The following is a 27,092-nucleotide window of genomic DNA, read 5'->3' as shown; positions in this document are numbered from 1 at the left end:
AGGTATACTCAATGACCCAGTGACATCACTGTTGGGTGTGGCTAAAGGTACGCATTTCTGACCACACCCAAGCTGGGTTTGGTTGGGAATGGATGAATGAGATAAGAAGGAGGAAGGAAAACAATGAGACTACATATGAAGTAGTATCACCTTGTCTGTAGGGGGTCCCAGAAGCGGAGCTGGACTCAAATAACAGCCCAGCATCGTAGAACACACTCATGCTGTCCTTTCCTCCACCTGGTGTGCAGCCTGTGTCGTATTCCTCTACTTGGTCCCACACCTAAGCAGCAAAATACAAACACACAAGGGTTAAATTAAACAGACATATCAGTAAACTCACATGACAAATTGCATGCCAAAAATCTGCTGCATGACAATGTCATCCTATTGGATATTATTTGAAAGCACAGACTAACACACTTGTACACTTTGTATCTATTTTTTATCTGTACTTTAGAAATACTGAAAAGGGAACATGTGTACAAGTTATTTATGTCTTAAACCTAGATTTTGCGATGAATCCCATTTCAAATAGGTTGGAAAATACAGATAGAATAAAGAAATTGCCTTTTTCTGGGTGAGGCGGTGCTTGTTGTTTAGGACGTAGACGCCTTTGTCAACTGCCACCAGTCCCACTATGGCCCCTGGGTCTCCTGTGACCTTCAGACCAAACATCCTGCGAGGCTCATAGGCTGGAGCAGGTCTCGATGATTCCAGCTTCAGCTAGATGTGAAGAGAAAGACATGAAGGAAACATGCAGATTTGTATTTGTTAGAGCGGTTACATAAAAATATATCCTAGAACTTAAATCAGCTTGACTGTGGGTGGATTTTTTTGTCCACTTCATTAGTTTAACTACTTCAGTGTTGTGTGCCTCACCGAGCCCATGCAGGTGTCCTTGACATCCACCCAAACAGAGTCTGATACCACTTCATTGTCATCTGTATGGTAGAAGGCTATGATGCGGAATGATGGCAGCATCTCTTTGGTGATGTGAAATGACAGGGAAATCAGTGTTTGTCTTTTTGACCTGTGACGGCCGTGTTTCACCAGCTGACCTCTGCTCAGGATCTGAGGGCACAGATTTGAACATCAGCACTCAGCAAACATGTGTGTACATATTGGCACAAGACACAAACACTCAAGCATGTGCACAAACACACACACATGCACAGGTATAAAACATTTCTCACCAGGTATGTGATGTCTTTATCTTGAGTTTGCTGCCTGTTGAGGTTGAGGTTGATTTTCAAGTTTCCCCCTAATTCCATCTCAGCTGTATCCACCCCTACAAAAATTACATTTTGTGATTATTGCTAGACTCGGAAGAAATCTTGGCACTTAGGCAGCACCGCCACTGCCATCCGCATCTTCTTTTAAAACCTCATGTTGTTTCAGGATGTTTCTTACCTATGTGGATGTAGTTATTGTTTTTGGTAGTATATGGGAGAGCTACCATGGTGGCTGATGCTTGCCTTCCAGGTGAAATATGAGGATCGTTGGTCTTTATCTGCAATCAAACACAGACATAAGTAAGTATACACGCACAGTTAAATAAATATATGCAAATGAAAAGTCTCAGGTCTATCCTATCCAATATTGTCCTTGACTAGTGTACCTCAGCCTAGAAAAAGTAAAATCAATTAAAGAAATAACAAAAAGATTTGTACCCTTAGATAAACATCAGTTGACAGAACAGAAAATCCAAATTCAAAGTTTTTGAGCTTGCAAACGATACGGCTTTGTCCTATTTGAGGGCTGTTTTAAATCTTGCCATTTAATTGTGTTAAATAAAAACTGTTTCTTTTTCTCACTTGAGTTAAGGCACTTTAAACTGACATCCAGCATCAACTGAAACTACAACTCAACGAGTATTAAGAACACCACTAACTTCACAAACCTGTGCCTGGCTTTTTGTCAGTCATCTCCCCAATGACTTTTGCCACCAAGGGGCAGAAAAACATCAACATACACAGCCTCCACATGCTGTATTACTGGCTTATAAATTTACAATGATGATAATGATGATAATAGTGGTCAACTTTCATGTCCAGCAGAAACAGAACCACATTTGCCTTCATTTGGAGTTACGTTTCTGGCCACCTGACGAATGTGAACCTAATATTTGTTCTCCTTTTAGCTCAAAAGTTGTGGGTTTAAGCTTCCATTTGCCAAACCTGGCTGTAATGCAAAAGGGTAAAGACTTTCAAAACATTTTGGAGACTTACGGTGATCATCAGATTCTCAACCCCCACCGCTGTATTGACAGTAAGCTTAGCCATGCCATTGGGTGCAGTGAGGACTTCGGATGCAGTGTCGCCTTGCACCTGGCCTTGGTCGACCATCACAGCAACACCTCGTGCTGGAGTCTCATCAGGATTCAGAACTTCAACCTGCCATCCAAGACACAAACAGCTGAACAATCAGAAAAGATCTAACTATGTTATTAAAAGATATATTATTAATGGTAACCTGATGCTATTAAATTACTTTGGCTGCAAACTGCACAAGCTGGGCACTAAGTATTATGACTTAATATCTAGTGACCCTGTGTGTTTATGTGTGAATTTCTACTGTGTAATGATCTGCTTTGTATCATAATGAACCATTACAGATTGGAGTATTGCACCAATCAGTTGTATGGATATTAAGGAAGCATTAAACAGCATGCGGCTTGTGAAAAAGAAAAGAAAGAAAAAATGACCTATAGCATGAAAGCAGGGTTCAAACTGTGACTGTATTTCAGCAGTGAAATGTTTTCTGGAAAGGGTTTATTTAAAGTAGAATTATTTACCATAACATCAAAGGGCATTCCTGGTTTGAAATATTTGGGTGTTTTCTTGAAGTGGATGGTGTAAGGTGATGTGACAATCTGGATGCCTCTCAACTCTGCCTCCACCATTTCACTACCTGTGAGATGATGCAGAAACACAAACACATGCACACAAAAAGTATTTTTACACATTTTTGCTTCATTCATGAGTAATTGATACAGAAACAATGTAAATCCATTCAATTTCTGACATACTTATCCTGATATGGTATTTTTATTTTCTTTCTTTCTCTTTCTTGTGTTGGAAATTTTAGATGTTATTGATGGTTACTTTGAAACCTGTTGTGCTGCTAAATCATATGATTCCCACATGATCAAACATACTGAACAGGCAGAAACACAGTCTCTCTTTCTTACCGCTCTCTGTCAGCACGCTGACAGCTACATATATGGACTTCCCCACCAGCGCATTGATGTCTGAGAAGGTCTGTGTGATGTGCTCTTTCTTCAATGTGACCTTTCCAACACCATCCTTGACCTAATGTGACATAATACAGAAATGCATCTTGAAATACAGTCAGTGGACAGTTGATAGGAATTTTGTTGTGTGCATAGATTCTTATGTTAATCAGGCTTAATTCTGAACATTAATACCACTCTCTGAATATAACAATTATAACTGACATATGGACAACAGTAAAACCCCAGACATTTTTCATGTACTGCAGTCTTGCAGATTTCGTAGCACTGGTAAAGGCCAGATTTGAGTTTATATGCTTGTGCATATGAGAAATTAGACACAAAGAAATTGACAGACAGATATGGCAAAAATGTTAGTATGCACTCACCTGCACTCTCTGAAGAGAGCTGGGAAAGCTGTTCTTTTGACCATCCTGCACAACCCCAAACACCACGTAGGCTGTCCCATCCACCTTTTCACCAAACAGATACCTAAAACCACAAGAGAAGGACACATTTTAAGCCCACAATCAAATAAAACAGGAGAGAGGTAGAATAGGAACTATTACAAAAAGAATAGTCAAAACACCTTTTACTTTCTCCTCCAATCCAATCTACCAATCAAACTCAATCTCCAAATGAAGGATGTATGAGGATTCTGGAGGAGTGGCTGCACTGGGAGTGAGCTCCTGATCCTTGAACCCAAAAAAGTGGAACATTTTGCAAAATAATCTTCAGAAATGACTCTCGTCATCAACATCATCTTTGGATATATTTTTTCAAATCAAAACAACTATCTAGCTGTCAACTGCTATCTGCTACCTGCTGTTACCAATATTCCAAAGGAGATACAGCACCAAAGAAGCTAACAGAAGAGTTATTTTTTGAAAACAAGAAGAAAACTCAAAGGATCCTTGCTGGTAATGTAATCCATGCATGCTGGAGCCTCTCTATGCACCCTGGACTCAAGAAGTGATGACATATGACTGGGGGTCACTCAGGATGGATAGATGGTCAACTCGCCCCCCTGCTGACTCTGCTACCAGGCCAGTCCAGGTTTTCAAATGTTAACATCAGATTAAACATCAAGGAAGACCATTTGTACATCAATCTCAACATCGAAGGAAACAGCCCTGGCCACATGGATCTTCTGGGGTTCCTAACCGCCCGGATGGTGGCCTTTTCTCCCCGCTGAAGTCGAGAGGAGGTTCCGGGTGCACCGGGCTGGTACTGAGGGGCTTAAGAGGAGCTTCTACCCTTGGCCACCGGGATCCTGGATGGGATTGCTACATAGGACTGTTCCCCAAGGCCATTAATCGTACCACAGAGCATGCCTGTCAAAAACTGCGTCAAGTTCAAAGCAGTGTTTCATCAGCAAAAACACCTGGGCTGTGTTTCATGGAGTGCTTTTTGGACTACTGTTGGTACTCATTGCTGTATTGCCTGTACGTGTCTGTCTGGCAAGAACAATCAACACTGATGGAAAACAGCTGGGACACCGAGTGATTGAGCTTGGGACAAATGCTGGCTCATGGCCAGTTGATGCTCCTACAGTGAGTTTTCATCATAACGTACTGAGATATTTTACAATCTATTCTTTTGTCCTGCGGCACGGACGAGCCAAGGTACCAGAGCGAATCACCGATCCAGTGGACCGGTCATCTGCCACCCCATTTTGCAGAATAGCAGGTCTCCTCTTCATGCTGCTCCTGCTGTCCGGAGATGTTCTACTAAATCCTGGACAAGTGACACCTGGAGTGCTGCAGAACTTTGATGCTGATTTGTGCCTGAGTGTGTCTGGGACTCCTCTGGTGCTGATGATGAGTGAGCATCAACTTTCTTCTTCTTCTCCCTTAACAGACTAAACTTTGTTAACACAAGGCATGATGTCTCAATGAATAACTTTTCACTACTGGGCTGTGGAGAGGTCCAGTGTCTCTCTCACAAAACCTGCTGCTGATGAAGCCCTGCAGTGAGAAGGCAGAGGTTATTCAAAACCTTCTACACTGTCAATCATGGAAAAGTCTAATGGGACCCGAAACTGAAACCGAGGGGGCTATTAGGTGGAGATTTTAACATCAGAAGCATTACTGCAAAGAGCAATCAGCTAACTCATCTTGTGTTGGACTCAAATCTGGACTTTCTCTGTCTAACTGAAACGTGGTTGAAACAAAGAACTCCTGTGAGTGTGTTCACGGTGCACGGATACCAATGTTTCAAAAGAGACAGACCTGATGGAAGAGGAGTAGGGGTGCTTTTTATGTGAGAGACAACATCAAATGTGAATGTGTGGTTTACAATGTGGGTAACATGTTAGAATATGTTGGGATAAAAATAATGTTATCCCAACAAATTTTAACATTATAGGTGTCTATAGGCCCCCATCTGCAGATGACACTTTATATGATCAACTTACAGAAGTCTTGAAACAGTGCAATCTCAACAAAGAAATTTTACTTATGGGTGATTTTAATGTGAACTGGGAGGATAAATCTAAGAGGAAAAAACTAAAAATGAGAAATTCCAACTAGAACAACTAGTAAAAGGCCCAACTAGGATTGCAAAATGCTCCAGTACACAAATTGATCTGATATTTACTAACAAACCAGAGAGAATAACTAAAAGTTATAATTTAATCACTGGCTAATCAGATCATAACCTAACGTATCACAGATTTGAGTCACTGATCAGATCATTTGGGGGGGGAAGGGAGGGTCTGAGGGGGGGCAAATAAAACTTTGCTTTCATTCTGTAAAGCACTTACAGCATGGAACTTTTGTTCACAACATTCAGGATGTCCAACATTTAACGTTAAATAAAATCTTAAAAGATATAAAACATTCAAGGCTCAATTGTTAAATTAAATTGCAATATGAGGCATGATACCTTCCTCCTTTAAACATGGTAGTGAATGAAATTTCATCAAAACTTGATGATAACTTACAAACATGAACACACGTCTTGTCCTGCAGCTCAGCTTGTTGAACAAGCCACCAAACAAACATTCATCGGGGAAAAGTGCACCACCAATGGCAGTTAGCAGTTAGATAGCTAATCAGCTATGATTAGCTGCTCAGCTGCAGCACATCAAACAGCAGGTAAACATACCAGATGCAGATGTCACTATGGACCCATTAGCCTCCTAACATCCTCCAGGTCGACAGCGACCCACTTAAACTATGTGTAAACAGCTTAGCATCACGCAGTTATGAGTAAAAGCAATTGGCACAATTTGGCCACTTGGAGACATTTTGGAGAGGTTTGTGGTGACACCAGTGACACCCTTATGGGAACTCCCTAGTTCCCATAAGGTTAGGCCTAGAGGTCTGTAATTTTATATAGGTGTGCTTGACAAGATGTAGAAGGTATGTGGAGATATACATAGTTCCGGCATTAAGCATGTCCTACTTATTGTTATTCAAATGTGACTCATCATAGACAAGGATCAAAAACACTTTCTTGAGGCATATTTGAACTGATGTAGTTTTGGTTGTGTTTTAGCCACATGCTAAACAAGCACATTTCCAAAAAGTTTTAAGGAACAAAGTTATCCAAGAGCTAAGAGAAGCTAAATCTCGTTTTTATCTCAATATTTTGAATGAGGCAAAAGACAACAGTACATCGATCTGGAAAAACATTGATAATCTCACAAGGAGAGACACAAAATTTTTAGATTTTAAACTCAAAGTACAGGAAAAGTTAATTGAAGACCATCTTGTTGTTACTTCTGTCCTCTCTTTTCTTGAATTTGTATATGAGTTAGGGAAAAAAATGTACGAAAAGGAAACTGGATATTGCTCCTATAGATGCTACAGGCCAGGTTTTCAAGCTGGTAGAGTCTAATGAGTTACAAGTTAACAAAATCATCAGCTCCTTAAAAAGCTCCAAAAGTAGAGATGCTTTCCAATTTGACACAATGTTTGTTAAATCACACAAAGATATTTTAATTCCCCCTATTGCTCATTTAATTAACTTGTCTTTTAAACACAGCTTCTTTCCTGATGACTGGAAATGTGCCACTGTCACACCTATTTTTAAATCTCTGACACTGCCTTGAAGCCAGTAACTACAGACCAATAAGTATACTACCAGTACTCTCAAAGGTTGCTGAGAAAGTTGTCATTAAACAACTGACAACATTTCTTAATACAAGCAATTTTGGTCTACATTGCATGCAATTTGGCTTTAGAGCAAATCATTCCACTGAAACTTTGCACAAACTTTGCACTTAATTTGGGCAAATTAAATCAAGACATAGAAGGAGTAGGTGGTGCGTAAAGCATTTGACACAGTCAATCATGACGTTTTAATATCAAAACTCTCTAAATTTAACTTCTCATCTAGAGCACGACACGGATGTCTTCATATTTATCTAATACGATACAATGTGTTAAAGTTTGGAACGCACTGTCCAGTAACATGAAGTGCACAATGGGTGTTCCACAAAGGTCCGTGTTAGGTCCCTTATTATTTAGCCTATATATTAATGATCTCCCTCAACAGTGTCATGATGTAGAACTACAAATGTGTGCAGATGACACAATTGTGTACACACATGCAAAAGCAGCTGCATTAGCTGCTGCTAAGCTAACATTTGCATTGGAAAGTCTAAATGAGTCTAAATGTAAACAAGACAAAAGGCATGTTTTTCTCTAAAACCATGGTATAACCTCCTAATGCTGATATTCTTATCAAAGGTGAAAAGATTGACATAGTTACTGATTTTAAATACCTTGGCGTGACACTGGATCCAAATTTGAACTTCAAGAAACATGTTAAAAAAAACAGTTAAAACCATAAAATACAACTTAGCAAATTTTAGACATATTAGAAACTGTCTCTCTTTGGATGCAGCCAAGATATTTATGCATGCTATGATTCTTTCCCATATGTCTTATTGCATCACATGTTGGGGGCAAGCTGGAGAAACAACCATAAAACCTCTTGAGTCCTTATACAAACAAACTCTAAAAACTCTGGACAAAAAGCCAATGCATTTCCATCACTGTAGGTTACTGAGCTTTGAGAATTTTAGATTATTCTCAAATTTGTGCCTAGTATTCAAAATTTTAAATGGTTTGGCCCCTCCTCCACTATGTGACTTTCTGTACACTTGCTCAGTAAATTCTGTGAGATCCTCCAGAATATCCTCTATACAAGATTGTACCAAACCATTTCGTCACACTGCATTTGGACAGTCAGCTTTCTCTGTGAAAGCCACAACTCAGTGGAATGCCCTACCTGACGATCTAGTGAGCTGCAGTTCAATCAGTGCATTCAGAACCAGGTTGAAGAATCTGCTGAAGGCTGCTCAGCTCTGTGGCCACTGAGTCTGGATTTGATCTCATGGTCTTCTCAAATAATCTTGCTTTTGGTTTGACATGCTTGCATTATTGATTTCTGGTTGATATTGTGGGTGTATGTGATGTGCTATTGTGTATAGCTTTGTATTTTGTATAATGTGTTCTGTGTGTTTTCTGCTTTGTACTGTTTGTTGTTGTGCTGTTGTATGTTTTGATTGTGGGGGACTACAGATGTAAATCAGCTTTGAGTTAACTCTGGTGCAGTGCATCATTTATGTTAAAAACTGTACACTGTCCCGATAAATAAATACAATACAATACAAATCCACAAAACAAAAACTTGCACCTACGTAGCTTTAATGTCGACAGTGAAGTCTTCGCTGTCCACATAGAAGAAGGGGTCAAAGGATTCCGGAATCGTCAGTTTAACCTCAAAACTGGGCAGCACTGAAAAATTGAAAACATTTTATTGGATGTGTAATCGGGTAAAGAGTAAGTTGTATAGGTTTTTAAATGACAGTCCAAGTAAAGAAGGACTCACCGTATTCTTTGACTTCAAACTCTGTAGAGAAGCTCTGCTGTGTGTTGCTGTGGAACCTGGTAACCACTTTCCACAGTCCAGGACTACACACACACACACACACAAGGACACAGGGACAAATACTTCAATAATCAAGCAAAAGAGTAAAATATTCATAACATTAGAGTCCAGACTTCAGACTCAAGTTATTTATGTCTTATACAAGTTGAGATATTGACAAATGAGCTGCTGCAACACACTTTTAGTGTCCTACATTCAGGTTGGCTGACAAACTACACAATAGTTAGAAAGGTACCTTTATTTTACCCCAGTTTAGACTGATTATCTAATATGATTAACTGTACTATGATTCATTTAAAATTAATATTCAGATTGAAATTGGCTGGATATGATAAATTACCATACAATTAAAAGGAATAGTTTTGGGAAACAAACATAATTGCCTTCTGATGGAGAGTTACATGAGAAGATTGATACTTTACCACTCTCATATCTGTACACTAAATATAAAGTTAAAGCCAGCAGCTGGTTAGCTTTGCTTAAAAGACTGGAAACAAGGGGAAACAACTAGCCTGGCTCAGTCCGCAGGTAACAAAATTCACCTGCTCACTAGCTCACTAATTAACATATTATATCTCATGTGTCTAGTTCGTACAATTACCTACGTGTAAAAACAATGATTTGCCAGGGGGTTGACCATTGGGCCAGAGCATTTCTTGGTTCCACCTGCTAACTTCCTGGAGTCTGCGCTGGTTGCCTGGCAACTGATAACTTGTTACTTACAGACTTAATGCTGATTTATGGTAGGTTGCTCAACACTTCTGATAAGTGTTGGTTGACAGAAATGATGTATTTTGTCGCTCAATGCTTTCCTTTCATGTCATACACCTAGAAAATTTTGTTATGTCATGGTCATATTTTGTTGCAAAATGTTATTGGGTAGTGGTGCTAACGTCGCCATGGAGATTGTAGTTTTCACTGAACTTCATTATTGATATTTTGGTTTGTAACTTAAGATAACTTGTAACATCCTTGTTTAATTAGTTCTGGTCGGGATGATATACCAAGCTGGCTGGAGGACAGTGTCTGGTTACCATGGAGACAACTGAAACCTTTCGCCAAAGCATAAATTGAAAACGTCACACAGCGTTTTAATTCATAGCGACTATTTAATTTCTGTTGAGTGACACTTATCCAAAGTGTCGAGCAACCTACCATAAATCAGCCTTTAACGCAAGCCAGGTTAGCTGTTTCACCCTGTTTCCAGTCCGAATTATTACATGTTAAAAATGTTAAATTCCCCACTAACACCAAACAACCACAACAGAATGTACAGTAATGCAATTAAAGTAAAATAAAATACACACCTGACAATTTCACCCAGTTTGAAATGTCCAGAGTGGATGCCTGATTTCAGAGAGAATGAATCAAGTGGCATAATGATGTCGTCAGGGGTCTAAAAATATGCAAAATTGAACAATCATTAAAAATGAGCCTTGTCAGTTTACACATTTATTAAAATCATTCTATATTTTCAACAAGTCCTTTGTTTCCTGTCCATAAGCCTGATCAGTCCTTAGACACTGTCTTAAACATTTCTTTTTTTTTGTCTACTTGCAACACAATCACTAGAGGGAGACATTTATTTTTATGGGTGGGACGTGTGTCAGAAGAGATGAAACAAAGGAATACAAAGGTCATTCAGGTGTTTAAGAAGCATGCAGAGACAAAGTGGAAAGTATGAAAATGATCTCACCTACAGTTGAACAGTGACAGCTCATTACAATATTTAATTGAATTCTGTGCTAATCAAAGATAAAATACATTACCACAAACTCAATATCAATAGAGGGAGCAGATTGGTTTTTGCCATCTCTCTCTACTGGCTCCATATTGGGCGTCACTGCAAACATCCTGTAATAAACTGAGAGACAGAGAAGAGGTCATGGTGTATCTATTTTGAGTTTTCACTTTATTATTCCACTTATGTGAAAAGAAGAGTTCATTTTATTGTAGTTTATCATGCAGTCACTCTTGAAAAATGAGAGATGTGCTAGTCAAACTGTGATGCTCTCAGAGATGATGAGGATTTTTAGGAATCGAGTATGAGGGGGAGTATTTGCTTTCTGGCAGGTGTTTGTATTCTCTATTTATTAAATATTTTTCATGTGTTTTTTTCTTTTTTCATTGTTTGTTAATGTGTATTTATCTCTTGCTTTAAAGACCTCCTTAAAAATGATAGTTCATCTTTAGAAGTCTATTCTTGAATTTTGATATCGATATTGTACATTATCAACACCAGTAAAGAATAAATGCTTTCAAAATGTCCTTTATGAACACTAAAGAAGTAGTTCATAATGCTAATTATTCAATTTTGCAGCAGCTTAATACATTTTACCTTCTGACATAGATTGGGTGATATATTTTCTAGGGAGATACCTTAGCATACCAACAGATATTTTCACAAGGGTAGACGTATTTCTCAGCAGTGATGCGAACTCACCTGTGCTGTCGGGGGTGTAGAGGGTCTTGTCGGTCTGGATGAAGATGTAGCCAGACTGGAAGGAGACTAAGACGATTTTCTCCAGCAGACGGTCAGGGAACTGAGCTTGCAGGTACACATACTGCTTCATGTTAGGATCCTTACTGAAGGTCTCAACAGGGATCTGAAACCAGAGACATAAACATTATGTGAGAAGCAGAATCGATATGTCATGAGCTTTTATAAATGCTAAATCTATTGTTTGTGGTCTTAATAGAGAAAATTATTTCTACAAATTAGGTGATGAATGCAGGCCAAATACAAAAAGTCAAATATTGTGTAAGAGTAACATACAGTATACAGTACATTCAGTATTTATTTTACCGTAATTTGTCCGAAACTCTGGAAGCCGCTTGTTTCACTAAGGGTCACAGATGTGGTTGCCAGATTGCTTTTGGTTGGAAAGGTCATCACTGTGATTTCGACCCTGATGTCACCTCCGGTGCAATCTTGACACCCCACAAAGATGTTTTCTGCTGTTCCTACCCGCAACAAGTTGGGGGCAGCCATCACTTGTCTGCAGAGCAGTGGGGACAGAGAGAGAGACAGTATCACTGCACTGAATCACACCGCTGCTCAGGATGCACTGACTTACTGACAAACATGGTCTTTTTAATTGTAAGGCACTATAACTCCCACACACGCTAATGACAATGAGGTTTGTCACTATTTAAACACAAGATTTACTGCTGTAACCCTGTGCCACATATTAATGCCTTAGTGTGGACATTTTCTTACAACATTTATTTCATTTAAAGGACTTTTACCGACTTAAAGAGGTAGAAATGTCCAGAATTTCACATTGTTTACATATTTTCCCTTTCTTATTTCTTTAATTGTCTTATGACCCCTCAGGTTTAATTTGGAACCACTGCTTTGCAGCTTGAGGATCATCTGATCTAGCATGGACTTCACACACAATGAGTAATCTATTTATTATCTTAACTAAAATCCAGCACTGGATCAATAGAACTGTTTGCTGTGTCTGGTGTAATGCATCACTGTGCAAACTCAGAACAAATGTGGGTCAACTTGCTGGCATCATTTGAAAGACCACATTACCTTGACTTATGAAACTGTAAACTGGTCCACTCACCATTTTGTAAGACACAAGTGAAATTAGAACTGTGTTAAACCAATACATGCACAATACGTCCTTCGTATCCATACACTTTTTAAATAAATTATAAATGTAGAGAACCACTGACCTTGTTGTCGTGCTCCTTACAGTTTCACCACAACAATTTGAATATCAGGAAGCTGAGTAAACAAACTGCATATTTTGTATTCTTTTGTTTTGTCTGTGTTAATTAAATCTCAGGAATAGTGTATGAAGGTAAGCTAGGTCTACTTACGATGGAGCTCCATTAGCCAGAGAAGACAGGGAGGCAAAGGCCAGAGAGGACAGCAGCCACAGTGGAGTTCTACACATCCTCCTACCTGATCCTGATCTGCTGTCAATGAAGACTCTAGCTGCAGCACTCTTCTTTTATCCTCCCACAACTCTTCCTGTCCTCACTACTGTCTCATCCGTCCCCTTCTCAAAGCAGCAATTTCACATTTCTGAATGATTATTTTGGTATGTTGTATATACAAATATGTCAACCATTAGAGATTTTTTGAGAAAAAATTCTGGGTTTTTCTTTCATGTTGACTTGTCAGGTATTTAATTTGCTGGATTTGCCAAAAACAGACATATCTCTCAGGTATTTTATCCATGAATTTCATATATTACAACTCTTTCATCTCTACTGATTGCAAAAAAACATATTTTGTCAGAAAATTGGACTTGAGACATTTTTTTTATTAACATGTCTTTTTTGAAGAACACACATGAACACAAGTGGTACATAGGAGCAAAAAGTGCCAACTAGACCCCTCCATCCACTATATATATATCAACCCATATTAATTCTTAAAATGTAATTCTCTCCACAGTATATAATGTAAATTGTAAACTAGGTCAATCCATTCATTCTGGTTTGGATTTATGGATCTTATGTCCTTAAGCCATTTTCTGGTCAAAGCATTTTTGCATGCCACTAACAGCACTCCCAACAAGTATTTATCTAACTTTGCACAGGAAAACTCTTCTAGATCACCATGATACATTATTTTAAAATCAAAATTAACTTTCATCTTAAAAACTGCCTCCAGAACGTTGTGACCAGTTCCAGAAAATGTGAGGGTGACTTGCCACAGCGCCTCTGCAGGAACTCCAGCAGACAGTCTGATTAGTGTAGTTAGTATTTTAAGCTGGAGTACAGAAGACTCAAATCGAATTTTCATTAACATGGCTTATCTTAAAGGATTTGTTTGATATTTGGGAAATACGAGATTCCAATTTCTTGCAGAGAGTAAGATGAGAAGATCAATAACAGTGTTATGCCTGTACCCTAAATATTGCAGCCACAAGACAGTTAGCTTAGCTTAGCATAAAGACTGGGTAATCTAGCTCTGTCTGCCAACATTACAGTGATGTCAAGACTCCAGGAAGTGACTGTGCATGGCCAAGAAACATATACACATTCAACCCCCCATAAAACCATGTGGGGTTTTTGCATTTTGGTTTTTGTTGGGATCAAACAAACCAGATGTAACATTTATCAGTGAACTTCAGAGGTTCTAATAGACAGATCTGGTTACCTCTGGACAGAACCAGCTGTTTTCCCATTTCCTGTCTTTATGTTAAGCTAAGTGAAGTGGTATTGATCTTTTCATCTGAATCTCAACAAGAAAGAGCTCACAGTATTGTTGTAAACATTACTATACATTTGTCATTGTTTTTTAATTCAGTATTTAACTTTTACTCCAGTTCATTGTTCCTCAAAAAATCATATAGAGTGCCTATTTTGTGGACTATCCATAAGAAAATGAAAGTGGCAAAGTTCAGGACAGTCATCTGGCTTATGCATTTTGTTTTGCACTTTAAAGGGGTGATTTCCAGTTAAATGGACTGTATTGGATCTCTGATATCTTACACATTTGCTTTAAACTATTACATCTAACAGTACATTAATACTCTTTCTATCACTGACATGAAGAATCTACTAAAAAAAGAGACTCCTCTGTTTAACCCACAGATAAAAATGGACATTAAGTCTCTGCTCTTTACTCTTTGTTGTGACTTTCTTTTTCACTTCTGATAATACTTGAGTCAGCATAGAGTGGTCATAGTATGTCTTTGTCTGATAAGTGTTGGGACTACATGTGGACCACAGTTTACCACATGTTTCAAGACCCCAAGAAACCTGAGCCCTGGGGGTTCGCACCCAAAGTGTGAAGCTCCACCCATGGATCCAGGTTATCAAAACTAGAGATTCCTCTCTTATCTTTCTCTTTTCTCCACGAGCTGCAGCAAGAGCAGCTCCTTGCTCTCTTTCTCCTTCAGCTGCAGGAGCAGCTGCTTGGTCTTTCACACCTTCAGCAGCTGCCGGAGCAGCATTCTGCTCTCTTGTGTGGCCTGCTCACAGCAGACACACACAGTTTTCTTTACGGCAGAAAACGCAAGAGCCTGCCTAAGACTCAGAAACTAAGTTTCCTTGTGCCAGCAGCTAACACACAAGTCTGCTGGCCAGTTTAACAAGTACAGGAGCCGCGAAATGGAGTTAGCTTGCCGCTAACTCTACACCAAGGAGTGACCTGGGCCCCCTGCACGACTGGAGTGCTGTCTCCCCAGCAATGCCTGCATCTTTCAGCTTTAGAGCCAAAGCCTCCTCAGCCTGACTCACCCACGGATTCACTGGCTACAAAGCAGGACACCACAAAGCATCTCTACCTTCATGGACAGGTAACAACTGGGCATAGCCTAGCAACACAGTGAAGCATAGTACGGCTAAGCAAGAATGTTTAACTTAAACAATGTACTGTACATGTATTGATTTGGTTGAGGTTATACATTGAACTGTTGTTGTGATGTCCTTGTTGCCTATAGTCAGGTTACTGCATAGCCACACCGCTAGGTTTATGTTAGCATGCTTAACACATGTTACAGCCAGTAACTAGGCCTTGCATGCAACTAACCTCATACACCAATTGGCCTTGAATAGAGAACCACACAGTTAAGAGGTTAAAACCTAGTTTGGCGAACTTTGGTTCAGGCAGCGCATGTGGTTCAAGACACCACATGGTCTGGCCTTTTATCTCTGTAGTTCCCTTTATCAGCCAAATTGTCGGCATGCCATGTGCTCAGTCACCAGGTAACTGCAGCCATCTTGCTATTGTCTTCCCTAAACACACACACACACACACACACACACACACTCACACTTGTATATAGGTACACTTGTATTTCATAGATTAGTACACTTTGAGACTGAATTGGCTATCTTCTTCCCTGAGTCCAGGGTGGTGCCCCGTTATTATGAATTCTATGAATTCAATAATTTTATTGATTTTAATAATTAACGATTATCTTTGATAGCTGATAGCCAAACTTGTAGCCACGGCCCATCATAAGTAATAATGAAAGTAGGCCAGGCCAGAAAGCAGACCGTCCTCAGCTGACACACAGCACAAGGCCTTTTCTCTCTAATTATTAAACCTAGGCCACCGTGATCTCAGAGTGACTGATATTTGTGTTTGTCAACAGTAGCAATCCACATACTCTCTGTAGTGAGCTCTGTGGCTTAGTGTTAATACAAAAGTCACAAAAATATATGGAACATATATATAACAGAAAATAAAATATTTGATTCTGAACTAATAGATGCAGTGCAGTTTTGTGTGTGTGTGTGTGTGTGTGTGAGAGAGAGAGAGTTAGACCAAACCAAATTATGATGAAAGAAAAAGAACAATACAGAGATTAACTAACAAAATGGAAACATATGTAGCTCTAAACAGACAGTACACTGTGGCAATTTACCTGACCACAGTGTCTGATACAAAACTGAGGAGAACACTGACTAAGTACAGACTGAGTGAGCACAACCCGGCAGTGGACATAGGCTGGCACAGACAGACCTGGCTGCCCAGAGAGGAGAGGTTCTGTGTTCTGAAAAGGATTTTTTCATGAAGACGCGAATAACTTCTCTGCCTCATTCTTCTTCAGCTAAGTTGACTCCACTGTTTTCTCCACCATGCTGCCAAGGATCAGCTTACTGTGAGACCTGCCGACAGAGCGTGAGGACAGCATCTGAGCCGAGGAACCGAGCCGGTCCCAAAGACGGACTGAAACACACCCTCATCTACTTGCTTCCTTAAGCAACACAAGTAATAGGCTTAAGTCTGGGCAGAGACAGGTTATGAAAGTGTGTTAATTTCAGCTTCAGTTATTGTTGTTTGTTGTGAATTGATGGACCACAGAGTTTGTTTGTCTGCTATACTTCGAGGACTATTTGAAGTTTGCTGCCTGTTTAGTTGTGCTCACCACGCTAGAGTGTCTCACTCGGAATTGCTGTGTTTGTGCCACCGTGAGTGAGAAAGTAAGTTGTTTGGAGATGGAGGAGAACGCTGAAGTGGCCCAGCTCACCAATAAGCTCCGTCAGTACGAAACCCGACAGCGTCGCCGCCAGGAGCTCTTGGAACACATTACATCATTCCTAATGGAAGAAGAGGTAGATGAGGATCATAACAGAGGGAAGGGAGATACACCCACATTATCAGCCTCAGTCCCTCACCCTCATACAACTCCCATCTCTCCAAACCATTCTCCTCCTCCACCAGTAAAGCAAGCACACGACATGGAGCCTCAGCCTGGCGGACACATAACAGCGTGTTTGTCTATGGGACCAGAGAGGGAGACTAAAGTGAGAGACTACACCCCTGCATCAGAAAGGGAGAGAACAAACTCTGCATTTACACCAGTACACCCAGCCCCTTTAAAGTGTCCATGCTCCCCCCATTCCACCCTCTCATCTGGCATGGTGACACCAACACTGGGTCAGCGGTACCCCACCAAGCCGGGCCCTCTGCAACTGCAGACCACTGTGCCACCTCACCTCTATGATGATTCTGGACAAGGCCTCCAACCCCAAGTACAACAGCAGCTAACTGCTACAGCCCCTGCCTACAAGCCCACCGCTGCATCTTACAGTTATCCTGCTGCACTGCACTATAACCCACTACAAGAGACACCTCAGGCTTCAAGCTATGGCCCACGTCACTATGTTCCTGAGACTTTCCCAATGGCACCACCTCAGCATCCATTATCTGCTCCAGAAGTAGGTGGTTCACTTCTAGCTGTTCAGCCGCAGCTGCCATCTAGTCAGACTGTGCCCCCATTCAGCTGTGGCCCACCACCTCGCTCAGTATATGGTGTGCCGCAACCCAAAATCCCAGACTTCTCCAAAGACAGTGAAAGGGAGTTTGCTTATTTGAAACTGGCCCTAGATAACTTGCTTGAGCCTCACCCGCAGCTGAATAAGAAGTACAAATATCATGTGCTACTTGAACATCTCAAGCTGCCTGAGGATCAGATGATCGGTCAGTCATGCCGTCATCACCCTTATCCATATTCAGCAGCCATGCAAGCTCTGCAGCTCCAGTATGGTCAGCCACACCAGCTGGCACAAAGTGAGATAGCAGCCATTCTAACCACACCGGACGTGAAGCCAAGTGACGCCCGTACTTTCCAGAGCTTCGCCCTATGAGTCCACCTCTTGGTGAGTATGCTGCTCTCCTTGGAGGGACCACGTGGTATGGAGCTCAATTGCTGCTCCCATGTTGATCGCTTACTCAGTAAGCTACCCAAGTATCACAGAGACGGGTTTATTGAATATCTGGAGCTGCAGGGAAAGCTCAACAGCACAAGCCTTTACCCCTACAACCTGCAGGACTTGAATGGATGGCTTCAGGTTAAAGCCCAGCAGCAGCGTCTGTCCAACCGATTGGTGCAGCGCTACCAACAGGAGAAATTTCTGAGTGATGGGAAAGAGAAGACCCTGTCTAAGGGCAAAGGGCAAAGTGTAGCTGTATATCATGGTGCAGAGCCCACACAACCCAGCGTCTCCAGTAATCCCACACCATCCAATAATAAGAGACAATTCAAGATACATTGCCTCTTCTGTGACAGCAAGGAGCACTACATTAGCCGCTGTCGCAACATTAAAGAGCAGCCAGTGGCAGACCTGGTGAAGTGGCTAGGGGAAGGAAGGCGCTGTTGGAAATGTGCACGAGCTCATGCGCCTGAGTCATGTAACCTCAAGAAACCCTGTGGCGAATGCGGTGGCATACACCTCCAGGTCCTACATGATGCAGCCCAACGTTGCTCCATAGATCCACAGTCAAGGGCCTCGGAAAGTCGAGTCTATCTGACACCCAGCAATGCATCGAGCAAAGTACTCCTGAAGGTGGTCCCGGTCCTGCTGCACAACAATTCAAAGTCAATAGAGACTTTCGCTGTCTTGGATGACGGAGCACAAAGGACTATGATTTTACCGGCCGCTGCCCAGCAGCTTGAGTTGAATGGTGAGTGTGAGACTCTTGCCTTACGCACTGTGCGAACTGACATTACACACCTCCTGGGGTAAAAGGTCAACTTTGAAATCTCCCCCAAAGGAAACCCGCAGAAACGTTACAAAGTGCGGGGTGCATTCACTGCTTCAGGTCTAGACCTGGTGGAGCAGACCTACCCAGTGCAAATGCTCCAAAGAAGGCACACTCACTTACGTGGAGTCCCACTGCAGCCATTCATTAATGTGCGTCCACTGGTGTTGCTTGGGTCGGATCATGTACACCTCATTACTGCCACTAAGCCAGTTCTCAGAGGAGCTACTGGTGGACTACTGGTGGTATAGCAATCCATACTGCCCTCGGATGGGCTTTGCAAGGTGCTGATGTGTGGGCGCCAGAACAGACCTCAGTGCAGCAGTGCCTCTTTACCTCAGTTTCTGGCGCCGATGACCTCCTGTATCGAAATGTCGAAAGGTTATGGCAACTCGATGTGCTACCCTCTCGCAATGAGAAAATGGTTGTTCGCTCTCGTGAGGATCAGGAAGCCATGAACCTTCTTGAAACCAAAACCCAGCGAGTCAACATTGAGGGAGTCCAGCGTTATACCACCCCTCTCTTGAGGAAGACAGGTGCACCTAAGCTTAATGGTTCCCCACATTCTGTCATGGCTCACCTGAGGGCCACAGAGAAGCGGCTCAAGAAAGACCCGGAGAAGGCAGCTCTCTACTCATCTGAGATCGGCAAGCTTATTCAGGCAAGGTATGTCAATAAGCTTGGGCCCAAGGAGGTGGATCAGTCTACAGAGGCATGATATCTCCCCCATCACCTTGTTTGCCACAATAACAAATCATGGTTAGTCTTCAACTGCTCATTCAGGTACAAGGGTGCCTCAGTGAATGACCAACTCCTGCCTGGGCCCACGCTTGGACCTTCATTGCTTGGTGTCCTCCTACGATTCAGGCAACACCAGGTTGCTGTGAGTGGAGACATCCGCTCCATGTTTCATCAGGTCCGACTCCTGCCTGAGGACAGACCGCTCCTCCGGTTCATCTGGAGAGACCTACGCTGTGAAGTCCCACCAGATGTGTATGAATGGCAGGTGGTGCCATTTGGTACAACCAGCAGCCCATGCTGTGCCATCTTTGCTTTGCAGCAACATGCTCGTAAACACCAAGACAGTTATCCTGGTACGCTGCAATCGGTGCAGAAGAGCTTCTACGTGGACAACTGCCTCGAGAGCTTCCCCACCATACCTGCAGCCACACAAAGGGTAGATCAACTGCGTGTCCTGCTGGCTGAAGGAGGGTTCGATCTCAGACAGTGGGCAAGCAATCAACCAACTGTGGTAGCCCATCTTCCCCCTGATGCAAGATCCTCAACTACAGAACAGTGGCTAAGTCAAAATCGGACCGACCCACTGGAGCCAGCCTTAGGCCTTAGGTGGAACTGTGCTGCTGACACCCTTGGCTACCAGTACTGGCCCATCGTACATGCTGCACTGACAATGAGGATGGCATATCAGGTACTGGCCAGTCAGTATGACCCTTTGGGGTTCATCGTGCCATTCACAACACGCGCCAAGGTGCTTATCCAGCAGCTTTGGTCCAAACAGAGGGGCTGGGATGATCCTGATATTCCTACAGTCCTCCGACATGACTGGGAGGACTGGGAGGCCTGGGAGAAAGAGCTGCAGCACCTCAGCAGAATATCCATTCCCCGCTGCTACTCACCAGTCTCTGTGGAAGGTGCAGACCCAGAGTACGATCTCCACATCTTTTGTGACGCCTCCGAACGGGCATATGGGGCTGTGGCCTACCTCACTGTACCTGTAGGAGATGTCATCCACACCTCCTTTGTGATGGCTAGGTCAAGAGTTGCGCCTAAGAGACAACAGTCTATGCCCCGCTTGGAGTTGACACTCACCATCTGACAGACAACCCTGTGGTCTGACTACACCACGGTATTGGAATGGCTCCAATCAGACTCCTGTCGATATAAAGTTTTTGTTGGAACTCAAGTGTCAGAGATACAGGGGCTGACTGACAGACAGGCTTGGCGGTACGTAGACACCCAGAATAATCTGACTGACAACATAACAAGGGGTAAGCCCCTCCTGGCTCTGGTAGAGTCTAGTCGTTGGAGTCAAGGGCCTCCATTCCTGAAGCAGAGTGCTGAACATTGGCCAAAGAAGCCTGAGCATGAAACAGCATTGGGCTCATCAGAACTGAAAGGCATCACCTTCTGCTGTTTTACCACCGTAGAGCCCGACATCAGCATCCCAGATGCCTCTCAATTCAGTACATGGAAGGAGTTGGTGGAGGCAGCTCAGCAGGTATGTCAGGGTGCTCATGGGGCGGCAGTGGGCCCAGCAAACAGTCAGCTCATTAGTCACCGAGATGCAGAGATCTTCTTGTTGAGAGGGTGTCAGCCCATAGCTTCCCAGAAGAAGTTGCTGCCCTCAAAGCGCAGAAACCTGTGCCAAACCACAGTCGTCTAGCCAGCCTTGCTCCGGAGTGGGATTCTTCCACTTGCATACTCCGAGTGGGAGGGAGGCTACGAAGACTGCAGAACTCAAGCATAGGAGAGATCCACCCTATTGTGTTAGACCCAAGGCACCCTGCGACAAAACTCCTCATCAAAGACATTGATGAACGTCTGTTGCACCCAGGCACAGAGCGGGTGTATGCAGAGATACGCAGGCAGTATTGGATCTTGCGAGGACGGCAGGCTGTCAGACATCACCAACTCAACTGTCCGTAGGAGTACGGAGAAGCGCTGGGGGGTTATCTTCAAGTGCCTCACGACCCGCGCCATTCACACCGAGCTCCTCAACTCTATGGATGCGGATGCCTTCCTCCTTGCTCTTCGTCGGTTCGTCGCAAGACGGGGCCGACCAAAGGAGATACTATCAGATTGTGGTACAAACTTCCGTGGGGCTGAGCGGGAACTCCGTGAAGCTTTTGCAGCCATGGAACCACAACTGAAAGAACAGCTGACAGAATACCAGATCGACTTCCGATTTAACCCACCAAACGCTCCCCACTTTGGTGGAGTATGGGAGAGGGAAGTTCGTTCCATCAAGGCTGGTCTTCAAGTTGCAGTGGGGAGCCAGGCCGTTTCAGAGGATGTCCTACACACAACCTTAGTGGAAGTAGAGGGGATATTGAACTCAAAACCGCTAGGGTACGTGTCAGCTGACGTCGCTGACCCTGACCCCATCACGCCTAACATCCTTCTCATGGGGCGGCGTGATGCAGTGCTGCCTCAAGTGGCCTATGTCCCGTCGGGCATAGGGCGGCGAAGATGGCGCCACTGTCAGGTTCTTGTGGACCAGTTTTGGATCCAGTACATACGGAGCTACTTACCTACTCTTCAGGCACGGCAGAAATGGCAGAGGTCATCAAGTAACATGACTGTGGACTCAGTCGTCCTGATTATGGATCCATCGCTTCCCAGAGCTCAATGGCCCATCGGGAGAATTATTAAGACGGTCACCAGTCAGGACGGATGCATCAGAACTACAGAAGTCCTGGTGAAAGGTAAAGTCTATACAAGACCAGTTGCTCGCCTAATCCAGCTCTCTGCTCTCAAGGACGATATCAAAGACACTTGAAGAATTCCATTATTACACATTTGCTGCTCAAATGTGGGGGCGGCTGTTGGGAATTCTGTACATTTAGAGACTTTTATTTTGAAATTACGATTCCTATTTACACTTCCTTTCTTCGTTTGCCGGCTTTCCCGGTGCAGAAGTCACTGTTGATGTAAGTTGCAATATCACAGCTATAAGGTGCAGGTAGCATGATAACTCTCTCTGTATTTCATGACATGGCATTGTCTAGGTTATGCTAAGTGTGTTCATTATTTGTTTAGTAATTAGCATGTTCGGAAACTAGCCTTGCTAGGCGCTAAGCTAATTTGTTAGCCTTGTTAGTTCGCTGTATGACTGTGAACACAGTTCATGTGGTTTCAGTTTGTGTTATTATAACAAGAGTGATTACTGCCCCAGTTTAGGTTAACATTCACCCTGAGAGGATTTAGATCTCATTTGATGACTTTAAATGTTTAATTAGTACTGGTCATCATTAGCCATGTAACAACAAATATGAACAGTGACAACTCAGAGACATTATGTGTATTTGTTTGTTCTTTATTTCAGAAACTGTAATGATCTGCACCACTAAGTTGTACTACTTGTACCACTCTTACACTGCAAGTAAAGGAGTTAAACGACAATGATGACTCTGTGCTCTCTGACCGGAGCCCTGTAGTGGTCAATCATAACACAGACCAGTTTCAGGGGGTCGAGTACCCAACAATTAAAGAATACTGAATCATGAATCAATCACAAAAAAACACTCTTGTAACTTTATTATTTTTCTTCATAAGCCAAAAAGCTTCTCTTTTCTTCTTTTCCATTTCAGGTACATCTCAGCTCCTTCAGGAAATATGATGTCACACAGCTGCATGTCTCCTACAAAATCATCCTGAGTCTGAAAAGAATGTCAGACTGTCACAAGCTAAATATTTCATTTAAATATATTCTGCAGGCTACAGCTGTTTTTATTGCTCATTTATGTTGGTTTTGTTCTTTCAGTAATTAACAGGTTTAAATTGTCTATTTGTGTCTTATTCTTTGACAGCCAGACGTTGCTATAGATCTATAATCAAATGACAAAACATTGGAGCCGTTATCAGGTGTTTTCCTTTCAGCTATCACAATTTGTAGAAATTATTATGTAACAGTGTAAAGTGTTAATTATTGTATTAATGAATTTTAAGTTTAAACTTTAAAGTTTAAACTTACTTAATAACTACTACATATTGATAGTTGACCTTGGCATATTTGACAGTTGAGGTGCTGTGGGTCAGGAGTAGCTAGTTGTCGTCCCCTCATGTGGGAGGACATCCTTTTTGATGAATTAAATTTCTCTGTCCTCACGTCTCTCTCTCACATCCTCGCAAGGAGGAGTTCAGATGCAAGAAAGAGACGCAAGTGAGGGAAGTGAGGAGACACATTAGCATAATGAAAAGCTCCCTCTGTCTGAAACAAGTCGTTGTAGCTCCTGTCTCTTTAAGGCTCCCCTCCCGATGAGCCTACTCTGTTCTGATTGGATAGCGTCTGGAAGTCTGCCGAAGAGACTACGTAAACAAACAATAGTTTCGCCTTCTATACTCAAAGTGTAAACATCTCAAATACATCTATACATATTCAAGCCCGAATCCGATCCAAAATATGCAAGCAGACAATGTAAACAGCCTGTGGAACAACAACCTCAACACAGAACAGACGGCCATTTGTGACCATGTGTGAACAATGTGATATCAGTTTGATGGGTAAGTAGCGGTCACTTTGCAAACAGGCTGAAACCCTGGTTTTTGACTTTCAGGGATCATTCTTATATATGTTCACCTCATGTTTTGGAACTTTGATCATGTTTAACTTAGACATCCAACATCATAACAGTATAAAAATAACAGAAAATCACAAAAAGCATGAATTGTCCCCTTTAACGCATGTGATGCATTTAGAGTTTTCGTTTTGCCAGTGGTCTTACAATAGCTTAAAACGCCCTCTTTATTACTACTACAGCTATCATTAATTGATCTATACGAGCTGTCAAATATTCTGAATCAGAACAGATTTGAAATTTGCTTCATTCTACATTGTTTAACATCCTACACATCACTCCACTGAGCTCATCATGATCAAATATAGGTATCTTTTACATTGTTTTCTGTGTAAAACATGTTTTTTTCCAAACTACATACACAAAAAAGGGCAGGGAGCTGTGAAATGCAAAAAAGTGAGAGAATTTACTATGCTCAATATGTGCACTGATTTTAAGAACACAGAAAAGGCTCAGATCAGCAAACACTCTGGATTGCTCTTCTACTGGGCTCTTCATACCATCCTAAAAGTCTCAAAGACAATCTACCAGTGGGACAATTCTTAAGCCTGAGGTGATCATGTTCCAGCCAAACTGAGTTTATCTCCAAAGACATGATTAAGAGGTTTAAGAAACATGGGTATAGCAACTTCAAGGTTTTTGGGATGTTCCATCCCCTACATATATTGTCTTCTCTGTATCAATAATGTAAACATCCCATTATTGTTTTGTATGATATATAGTATTTTCCTGCTTTTTCTCTATTTCTAGAGACATATAAGCATAAACCCCTCGATGCTGCCTGAGGAAGAACACCAAGCTTGAAACGCGTTGCAATCCAGAATATCTGCTGATTCATGCCTTTTCTGTTCTTTATGCCATTTAGTGCCTGTATTCATGCACATACCGAGCATATCCAGTTCTCTCACTTTTTTTCTCCTGTACGGTTTTCTGAGTATTTTCACTGACCTGTTTGGGAAGCTTTTTCCACTCTTTTCTGTGGTTTGTCAGACTATATACAGTATGTTGTTTGCAGCGATGATTTGTTTTTCTTTGGAACATGAATGTCAAATGCAGAAAATTATTTATATGTTGTATTATTGTGTGTCATGTGATCCTATGTGGGATGGACCATTTTTTACGTTATTACATGGAAAAAAAGTCAGAATTAATTAAACTTCCAGTTGAACTTACCAAAGGTTATTATACAGTAACCTGACAGTAATCATTACTGTAATTTTCTACATCTATATAAAACACAGACGATGGGAATAAGACAATTACATTTTAATCAACACAGTGTAACAGTTTAACTTTTACATCACATATCTTGTAGCAGTTTAAGTTTTACGCAAATAACAGCTAATTTTAAAAGAACATTTTATTTCCTTGAGTTTCACTTCTGCTGACATCCATAGTCTTGGAAAATACCAATCATCTCCTCAATGCCCAAACAGGTCCGTCTGTATGCCGCAGTTTGACACTCTGCGCTCGTAGGCCAGTACTCGATCCAGGTTCTCTCACCAAGTACATACTGATACCTGAGGAGAGCAAAGTAAAAATCATTGTATGTTCATGTGGTCAGCTACCCGTAGTGCTCTAGATTTAACTTTTTGGATTGAAATATAAACAGATGAAAAAGCACGACTCCCTCCCTTCCATAAAAGGTAATATAGCAACAAACTAAGCTGCACATGACAGGAAAACCTGATTTTTTGTATGTTTTGGTAATAGAAAGCGGTGAAACAGTTTATTGGAGATGATGTTATGAGGGGGGTGCACACACACAAAGAACACACTTACGATTCCTCCTGGTCATCATAGAAAATATCTTTGGATGTGCCCATGATAAGGAAGGTTTTGTCACGCTTCAGATCTAAAGCCTCTCTGCAATGTGGATAACTGAGGAACGCGCGCAGCTTACCCTGAGGACCCATATCAGAACTTCCTGTAATTACAATGCAGGAGAAGAGCAAGAAAATGCTTATGGATTAAATGCATAACTAAAGGTGCAGTATGAAACATAACTATTGTATTCTCACATCTTCCAAGTGGAATTATGCTTAAAGCAACAGTTTGACATTTTTGAGAAATGTGCACATTCGCTTCCTGGTGACTCAGATAAGAAGAATGATAACACAATTATATACAGTATGTACGGTGAATATGAAGCTACAGCAGCAGCCAGCCAAGTAAGTGGCTAGCCTGGCTGTGTCCAAAGGTAACAAAATCTGCCTACTAGCACCTCTAAATGTCTAATTAACATGCATCTCATTTGTTTAATCTGTTCCAAAATTCAAGTGTAAAAGCAATGATTCATCATTTTATGGGGGGGTTGTGTACCAGACTATTTCTTGACCAGGACCAGTAACTTCCTGCAGTCTCCACTAGTTACCTGCCAATGGAAGCTAAATTATCCAGCTGCTGGCTGTAGCTTCCTGAGAGTGGTATCAATCATCTAATCTCACTCTTGGCAAGAAAGTAATTTCCCAAATATTCCCCAAAATGTCAAACTAAAATATCTAAGGTAGTGGCAAAAAATGTCACCTATTTTCAGGCACTTTTGTTTCGTTTTGAAGGTTCAAAGCAGATAAATACCCACCTTCCTTGATGACTTCCAGTATCTGCATTGTATAAATGTCGGTGGACCCAACGTATTCAGAGTTTTCCACTCTCACTTTGTACCCTGAGG

The 27,092-nt window shown here is 41.9% G+C and overlaps 2 protein-coding genes across 3 annotated transcripts in view; both read right to left on the bottom strand.

Annotated features, from left to right (window-relative positions):
- LOC121888667 (complement C3-like) overlaps positions 1-12,935 on the bottom strand; it is a 59,300-nt gene extending 46,365 nt beyond the window's left edge. Inside the window, exons 1-15 of one of the 2 annotated variants that reach the window (XM_042400258.1) lie at positions 11,943-12,935; positions 11,580-11,742; positions 10,906-11,000; positions 10,444-10,532; positions 9,077-9,159; positions 8,886-8,982; positions 3,622-3,724; positions 3,191-3,311; positions 2,795-2,910; positions 2,229-2,393; positions 1,411-1,510; positions 1,194-1,288; positions 880-1,071; positions 568-723; positions 151-280 (exon numbers count right to left, since the gene is read on the bottom strand). In XM_042400258.1, coding sequence (XP_042256192.1) covers positions 151-280; positions 568-723; positions 880-1,071; positions 1,194-1,288; positions 1,411-1,510; positions 2,229-2,393; positions 2,795-2,910; positions 3,191-3,311; positions 3,622-3,724; positions 8,886-8,982; positions 9,077-9,159; positions 10,444-10,532; positions 10,906-11,000; positions 11,580-11,742; positions 11,943-12,128 — 1,891 coding nt within the window. In that variant the 5' untranslated portion in view covers positions 12,129-12,935. Of the gene's footprint in view, positions 1-150; positions 281-567; positions 724-879; positions 1,072-1,193; positions 1,289-1,410; positions 1,511-2,228; positions 2,394-2,794; positions 2,911-3,190; positions 3,312-3,621; positions 3,725-8,885; positions 8,983-9,076; positions 9,160-9,741; positions 9,809-10,443; positions 10,533-10,905; positions 11,001-11,579; positions 11,743-11,942 lie in introns of those variants that run through there. The other variant, XM_042400259.1, reaches the window with a different exon arrangement.
- Positions 12,936-25,672: 12,737 nt separating this feature from the next.
- LOC121888635 (complement C3-like) overlaps positions 25,673-27,092 on the bottom strand; it is a 35,848-nt gene continuing 34,428 nt past the window's right edge. Inside the window, exons 41-43 of the mRNA XM_042400256.1 lie at positions 27,003-27,086; positions 26,204-26,348; positions 25,673-25,941 (exon numbers count right to left, since the gene is read on the bottom strand). Of these exons, the coding sequence (XP_042256190.1) occupies positions 25,797-25,941; positions 26,204-26,348; positions 27,003-27,086 (374 nt within the window). The 3' untranslated portion in view covers positions 25,673-25,796. The remainder of the gene's footprint in view (positions 25,942-26,203; positions 26,349-27,002; positions 27,087-27,092) is intronic.

This window comes from Thunnus maccoyii, chromosome 2, assembly GCF_910596095.1.
Source record: "Thunnus maccoyii chromosome 2, fThuMac1.1, whole genome shotgun sequence".
Lineage (NCBI taxonomy): Eukaryota > Metazoa > Chordata > Actinopteri > Scombriformes > Scombridae > Thunnus > Thunnus maccoyii.
This window is presented reverse-complemented; position numbering and strand designations above follow the sequence as displayed.